General features: G+C 38.1%; 1 protein-coding gene across 1 annotated transcript in view; it reads left to right on the forward strand.

Annotated features, from left to right (window-relative positions):
• The window catches only part of LOC109912376 (hatching enzyme 1.2-like), a 55,960-nt gene extending 50,877 nt beyond the window's left edge, over window positions 1–5,083 (forward strand). Inside the window, exons 6-7 of the mRNA XM_048607300.1 lie at window positions 3,472–3,599; window positions 4,965–5,083. Coding sequence (XP_048463257.1) covers window positions 3,472–3,599; window positions 4,965–5,083 — 247 coding nt within the window. The remainder of the gene's footprint in view (window positions 1–3,471; window positions 3,600–4,964) is intronic.
• Window positions 5,084–8,536: the final 3,453 nt, after the last annotated feature.

Raw genomic sequence — 8,536 nt, forward strand, 5'->3', positions numbered from 1 at the left:
CCAAGCAGCATCAGAGGAGCAGGAAGGCTGACATTTCAGGCCTAGAGCCGCCTTCAGAAAAAAATGGATTATCTTGCTGGACTCATAAAAAGGCCAAAGCAAGGCATACGATCAGATTTCCATGAGTTTCTAAACCCCTTTTATTGTGTAGGCATTCATTTTCTGAAGAAGGGTCTAGGCCCGAAAGGTCAGCCTTCCTGCTCCTCTGATGCTGCTTGGCCTGCTGTCTTCATCCAGCTCTACACCTTATCTCAGATTCTCCAGCATCTGCAGTTCCTACTATCTCTGAATTAACTATGCAGCTTGTTTATGAATTTCTAACATTGTAAGTTAGGGTTAAAGTTTTTTTTATAAAATGTATTCATTCATGGGATTTGGGCATTGCTGGCTATGCCAGCATTTATTGCCCATCCTTAATTATCTAGAGAGCATTTAAGAGGCTGGATATGTCATGAATTAAGTGTAGGTCTGGAGTCAAATGTAGCCAGAAAAGGAAAGGAAGGTACATTTCCTTCACTAAGGGACATTAGTGAACTAGATGAGTTTTTACGACAATTGACAGTGGTTACCATTATATTATCTTTTTAATTAAATTCAAATTTCAGCATCTGTCATGGTTAGATTCCATAAAGTTAACCCGGGGTTTTGGAGTTTTGAATTACTAGACCAGTGACATTGCCACAACCCTACCACTAAATACTTGGAAAGAGATCAGTCTAAATTCACAAATTAAGTACTTTGTAGAAGAAACGCTTGGTTGTGATGGACTGCACGGTACTTATGATGAGAGAGATGCCTTTGCTAGAAACGAATCAGGAACCCTATCACCAAGTTTAAACTTTTTGCAAAGATCTGTAGCTCGGGTTGTGGGTGAGGTTGTTGACTTGCTCGCCGAGCTGCCTTGTTCTCGTTCAGACGTTTCGTCAACATGCTAGGTGACATCATCAGTGGCGCCTCCGATGAAACGATGTTATTCTACTCTGCTTGGAATTTATACTGTCCGGTCCGTTATGGTGAGTAGTGTCATTTCTGGTTTTGATATGACTCTCGGAGGTAACCTCATAGAGGTTAGATTAGAAGTGGGATTGTCACAATTGGAGGCACGAAGCAGGAGTGGAAAATTGTCATGTAGGATAGAAGGATTACTGCAAGTGTTGTCTTCTGGAACATTTATTATGAGGAAGTGAAGTCCATGGTTTAATGCAGAACCTGAAACCTATCCAGTCCAATGTTAAGAAGCTTGCTCATTCCAATCAGACATCAGTACAGCATCTGCCCAAGCTGAAATGGTTCAGGCTGAGGCAGGCTATCATGACCCTCAGTCCCATTGTGAAAATCACAGAAGAACATTTGAGGTGTCTCTTTCAGAGTTTCAGCAGCCATTTATCTCATGATCTGCTGCGCCTTAGGTATACACTTTGTGAAAATTCCAGAGTAAACAAGAGCACTTACAACAGGTTGACTCCTAAGGCTCAAAACCAGAGTGAATCATTTAATATTTGTTAGTGTTTCTATGTTATGGTAATTGGCAGAGGTTTAATTAGTGGCATTTCTATTGTGATCTTCGTGAGGAAGAAATTAATATTCTTATAGTCATATGGTCGAAAAGGATTGAGTGGAGATGATGAACTTTCTAATAGACTTGAAGTTCTATAAGGTAATCACATGACAGAAGTGCTCCAGAGTCTCTTTCAAGACCTATTTCAATTAGCTATCTACTTGAATCCTCCAGGGCTGTTGTTGTCTCTTTGCTCTTTCTTCTCCTTTGCTTCCTAATACTGTTTTATCCCTCTCAGCTTGTTCCTGTACGCTCCTTATTTTCACCTCCACATGGTTTCTGTGATTTACCCTCTGTTGCAATTGCTCATGGTGATAGTTGGTGCTCTGTGATTGCCATATTGTGAAGATTACAACAAGTCACCACAAATATGGATACCTTCTCAACCTAGTGGTACAGGGCACTCCTTCCCCAGTCAAATATATATACCTTCATTAGAACGTTCTGATGAAGAGTTACTGGATTTGAAATGTTAACTCTGTTTTCTCCCCACGGATGCTGCCAAAGGTTCAGAGTTTTTCCAGCAATTTCTGTTTTTGTTTCAGATCTTCAGCACCCGTTGTTCTTTGTTTTATTATATATACCTTGACTTCAGCTTCAGGGTCTTAGTAGCCTGTTCAATGATATTCCTGGTAGCTGAGTAGCTTTTATTGTACAAGTGATCACCTAACGGTTGGATGTTTCTAAGAAGAGAAAGGCCTATGGCATCAGAGATCCTCCTTTGTCACCAAGCAGTCAGCCACAAATAGGAACATATGAATTAGGAGCATAGTGGATATTTGGCCCTTTAAACTTGCTGTAACATTTGATAAGATCATGGTTGTTATGACTCTAGCCTCAGCTCCACTTCTGTGCTTAATCCATTTGAATCACTTGCTAGTCAATTTCTTGTTACCTTGCCTCAAAAGTATTCAAGGACATTAAGTGGCATGGAGTATACAGGGGGCATGAGAATGGGTAGATTGACATAGAGTGGCATTGCAAGGATGATGTGACCTGTTTAGCCTCGATAAAGAGTATGTAGGAGGCAGGTAACTTGAGAGGTGAGGGCTGTTTTTAGTTTAATTTTTTTTGTTATGAATCTTCTACACTGTGCCAGGGCAGCCAAGCTCTCATTTGGAGCTACCTGGCCTGCCTCCCAGAGAACCTTCCAGCCCAGAATGAAAGATTGACCTCCTTGGCCACATTTCCTTTGGACCTGCTACAAATTACACAGTAGCATTACTACCTGATAAAGAATTCCAGAGGTTCCAGTAACTGGCTGTTGGACTGCAAATCAAGATCTTTACAGTTTATCTGTACTCAGTTTTGCATTAGATTCACCCGCTTTCATTTATCTGTTCTTCTCAGATTTTCTCTGCTTGGATTTGAAATCTCCAGTCTTCCAGTTAAGGAGATACATAATTAGTTGCCCTGTTCATTCAGGTTACAGATATCCTAGGATCCCAATTATCAGGTGATATTTATTTGCAGCCTAACAGGCAGAAATGTTTGGAGCTGAAGAATGCAGGGGAAAACTAACTAACTGTTCTACATGCACTGTAACAGCAAAGTCTATTTCATTTGACCAAACACTGGTTCTAGACTTATACCCAATTGGCAATGGTGGCACTATCATCCTTTGTCAGTGCAGTTGGTTAAACAGCTTGCCTGAATTTGAAAAAGACATTGAATGACACAGTGGCATCTCAAAGACAGTTGACTAGCATCTTTTCATTTCACATTTGATTTATTTATACATTTTCTTTGTTGATGCTTGGTGAGAGGGAGTAAACATTACTGATTATCAGTTCTTAAATGCAAATGAACAAAGCTTTATTTGTAATATTGTTTTTGCTTTCTAACACTTCATATGGGAAAGCAGCAACATTTCGTTTCAAAAAAGAAACTAAATTTTTCATTTTTCTAAACAGGTATGTTTTTTCGAAAGGTCATGGTTTTCCCACCATTCTGCCCAAACCAAATCGAACGGTACCTATTGGACAAATAAGAGGGCTTTCTGAATTAGATATTATAAAGATAAACAGACTGTATAATTGCAGTAAGTGTAAAAATATAAATGTATTTTTCATAAAGTAATGCCCTTTAATACTTGTTGATTTCAGAAGACTTTGCACCAAAAAAAACTGTTTCCAGCAGCATATCACTTTAGAATCTTAGAAGTACCACAGTAATGAAGTGATTATATTGAACAGTTAATCTAGAAGCCTGGATTAATAATTCAGAGAGCAAGAACTCTAATGTCTCAATGGTGGCTTGAAAATTTGAATTAAGTTGAAAAACCGTAAATTCTAAAAGTTTGGTAAGAGTAACCATGAAACTGATAGTTTGTCAAAAAAGAACAACTGCTGTTGCTAGTCCTGGTCTAAGCGTGAATCTGGTGCCACACTGACTTACTTTTAAATAACCTCTGAACTGGCATATCAAGACACTCAGTTGTATCAAATCTTGGATAATAAATGTCAGTATTGCCCACATTCTGATAATTTAAAAAAAAATTGCTGTAACTCAGCATCATTGGTTCAATGTATTATAAATTGATATTATAATCAACTTCATTTTCTGGTCAAACTAATATCTGAGGTTTCTTAGACAATTCTAATAGTTCACTGTATCACAGCTTTTCTGGCTTGTATTACAGTTGATATTATATATCCAAGTTGTTATATATCTCCGGGGTAACTTTTTCGGAGTGAGCTGCCAGAGAAAGTGGTGGAGGCTGGTACAATTACAACATTTAAAGGCATCTGGAGAGGTAAATGAATAGGAAGGGTTTAGAGGGATATGAGCCAAACACTGGCAAGTGGGAACAGATTAATTTAGGATATCTGGTCAGCATGGATGAGTTAGACCAAAGGGTCTGTTTCTGTGCCTGATAACTCTATGACTCTATAAGTTCAGAATAGAAGCACAAAATTGTGTCGCACAGGAGGAGATTATTTGGACTATTGCCAGCCAAAAAAAAGTTTCCAAACTAATCTCACTTCGTAGCTCTGAACTCCAGTCGATCACTGCGCTATGTGTCCATACCCTTTTTTTATGAAATATGATTAGGTTTCCTGACTCTGCCACCTTTCCAGGCAATGTATTTCAGACACCCACAATTCTCTGGCTGAAAAACAAATCTCCTCAATGCCAATCCAAACCTGTCAATTATTATAAATCTGTGCCCCATTGTTACAAAGCTAATGGAAATAGGTCCTTCCAAGCCACTTAGATTCTTTTGTAACTCAGTTAAATTCATCTCAATTATGCCTTTCACTTTTAATTTCAAATGATTGTGATATACCATGAAAATCAAAGGATCTAGTACTGATACCTGCGTACTCTGCCAGAAATACTGTTTCAGTCACAAAAACACCTTTCGAGCATTACCTTTTGCATTATACCAATGGGCCACTTGTAGATCCAACTTTCCGCTTGTCCTTGAATCACATGCAAGCTTACATTTTTGGCCAGTATACCAAGTGGAACCTTGTTAAAATCTATGCAGACTACATTGAACATGCTATTCTCATTGGCTGAACTCTTGGTTGATAAGAAAAATCAAGCAATTTAATCAGCTTTGATCACCTTTGACCATATCCATGTCTACTGTCCTTGATGAGTCTGTTCCTTTCTTAATGATGATTTATACTGTCCCTTGGGATCTTTTTCAATAAATTTACCACTCCCAAAGTGTGATTGGCTGCTTTACAATTACTTTGTCTGTCTTTTCATCCCTTGTAAACAATAGTACAATGTTAGAAGTTCTCCACTTCTCAGGCAACACACACAATAGCCTGGAGATTGAAAAGTGATATTCTATGCCTCCATTAATTCCCCCCTTGTTTTATTTAGCATTCTCAGCATGCATTTCAAATGGGCCTGATGACTTATCCATTATCAAGAATGCTAAAACCAATATTTCACATATAACCTCCTTAACTACAAGGCCTGTATAACCCTGCCCCTCTTTTGTGTAGATGGATGCAAAGTATTCATTCAAAGCCATGATTAAGTGTTCTGCAGAGGGTGCAAAATAACTTCACGGTAATGGTTCTAGAATTGAGAAATTTTAGCTACCCACAGTTGGAGAAGCAGCTTTGTTCTCCTTGAAACAAAGGAGATTGAGGGGAGATTTGATAGACGTGTTGAACATTATGACAGTTTTAGATAAATAAATAAATAGCACAAAGACCAGAGGGCACCCCTTTAAAATTTTGGTAAAGTGCAAGGGGAATATGATAAACCAATGAGTACTAATAATCTGGAGCTCACTTCCTATCCAAATGGTCGAAATGTAAATGATAAATGATTTTGGGAGGTAATTGGATGGGTATTTTAGGGAAATTACACCCCTCTAGTCCTGACCTAGCCGTTCTATTGCAGGAGAGGACATCTTCTGGTCCCTACAACTTTTGTGGAGTCAGACCACTTCTCGATGTTGTATAGTACATGGCCCCTCAGAGCATTTGTGGATTTAGGACACTTTGAAAGATAAGTTTAAAAGGTCTTATGCATGCTGCCCATGCCCCCTTTATGTACTCCAAGTCAAACCCTGACTCTGTAGTATCCCTATTATCCCTCATACCCACGTTGCTAACTCATGCCAACTCGTGGACTTTCCATATCCATTTTATGTACAGAACCAATCAAATCAGATGTTACATCAGGAGCTGCTCCGAGAAACAAATATTCAAAAATCATCTTTGAAAATCACTGTTGTTCCTATTACCCTATAAAAGTGTCAGTCAGGCAGATCATTAAAGCCTCAATAACTGAGTCTTCAAGCACAATACACTTCTTAATTGTGTGCAAATATACATTGAGGCATTGACAAAAGTTACCTCAGAAAACATCACTAATAGATTTCAAGCAAGCAAAGTCAAAAATAAAAACAAATTGCTGGAGAAGTTCAGCAGGTCTGGCAGTATCTTTGGAGAAAGAAACAGGGTTAAATGATTCAATCCAATGACTCATCTTTGGAACAGAATTGATTAAAAATAGATACATAAAAAATCATTTCCTACATTTTATCCCTTCAACTAAATAAATTTTAAAGTTTTATGACAATAAATATTTCATTCAAGCGTACAAACCATTGTGAAACAAGCTTTGGAATTCATAGTCACATTTCAAATAGTCTACAACTATTTGTAGCTGTCAATCAAAAAAATGAAATGAAACACACACTGATGCAAGAATGGTCAGTTGTGGAATCACTCATGCATCAGTGACCCAGAATTGGAAGCCCACAGGCTTGTGACGAAAGACAGAGCGCAATCGCGAACCATCATTTACTTAACACTTTTTTTTACTTAGAGATTTAAAGAGCAGGACTTTTAAATGCCTTAGTGGCATTATGATTCCAGCTAATGTTATTGCTGGAAAAGTAAGATCTCAAACTAAAATGTACCTTGCTAGATAATATAAATATTTTAATGAGGTTTTTTTTCACTGAAACACAGACACGTAATGCTGTACATTTGGTTTTAGCAATAAAATAGAAGTTTATTACCCAAAAGAAAAGAGGATAAAATGGAATAAAACAAGTTTTATTTCAGGACTTTGTGGGAGATTAGGGAGGAAATTGTGGGGCACCTTGCAGAAATATTTGTATCATCTATAACTATGGGTGAGGTGCCAGGTGACTGCAAAGTAGCTAATGTTGTGCCTTTGTTTAAGAAGGGATATAAGGAGAACCTTTGGAACTATATACCTGTGAGTCTGACTTAGATGGTGGATAGGTTGTTGGGAGTGATTCTGAAATATAGGATTTATATGCATTTGGAGAGGCAAGAAATGATTATGGATAGTCAGCATGGTTGTGTGCAAGGGAAATTGCATCTCACAAACTTGGTTGAGTTTTTTGAGGAAGTAACCAAGAAGATTGACAAGGGCAGAGTGGTAGACATTGTTTACTTGGACTTTAATAAAGCCTTTGACAAGTTTCCACATGGTAAACTAATTAGTAAAGCTAGATTACGTGGGATTCAGAGTGAGCTTGCCAGTTGGATACATAATTAGTTTAACAACTGGAGAGAAGTGAATGATGGTGATGGGTTGTTTTTCCACAGGGTCTGGTGCTGAGTCTACTTTCATTCGTCAATCATATAAATGATTTAGATGAGATTATACAAAGTATGGTTATTAAGTCTGTAGATGACATCAAGATTGGTGGTGTATTGGACAGTGAAGAAGGTCATCCAAGATTACAAAGAAATTGTGAACAATTGGGTCAATGAGCTGAAGAATGGCAGATGGAGTTTAATTTGGATAAATATGAGATATTACATGTTTGAAAAACAAAAAGTTATACAATTAAAAATAGCGCCTTAACTCTGTTGTAGAACAGAGAGACCCAGGGGATCAGATACATAAGTCTTTGAAATTTGCGTCAAAGATAGATAAGGTGGTTAAGGAGGCATTTAGCATGCTTGTCTTCAGTGCTCCAAACCTTTGAATAAAGGAGTTGGAACATTATGTTGAGGATGTACAGGACATTGGTGAGGTCTGTTCTGGAGCACTGTTATAGGAAGAATATTATTAAACTGGAGAGGGTTCAGAAGAGATTTACTGGGATGATGCTGGGAATGGAGACGTTGAGTTAAAGCTGGGACTTTTTTCGCTGGAGCTTAGGAGGTTGAGAGGTAACCTTATAGAGTTTTATAAAACAATGATGGGTGTAGATAAGGTGAATGGTAGGTGGCTTTTCCCTAGGATGGGGGATTTCAAGACTAGGGAGCATATTTTTAAGGTGAGAGGAGAAAGATTTAATAAAGACAGAGAGTGGTTTGTGTGTGGAATGAACTTCTAGAGGAAGTGATGGATGCAGGTACACTTATAACAGTCAAAAATACATTTAGTTAAGTACATGGATAAAAAATGTTTGATAGGATATGGGCCAAGCACAGGCAGGTAGAACTAGATTAGTTTTGGATTATTGTCGGCGTTGACTGGTTGGACCGAAGGGTCTGTTTCTGTCCTATATGACTC

Source organism: Rhincodon typus, chromosome 17 (genome assembly GCF_021869965.1).
Source record: "Rhincodon typus isolate 14 chromosome 17, sRhiTyp1.1, whole genome shotgun sequence".
Taxonomy (NCBI): domain Eukaryota; kingdom Metazoa; phylum Chordata; class Chondrichthyes; order Orectolobiformes; family Rhincodontidae; genus Rhincodon; species Rhincodon typus.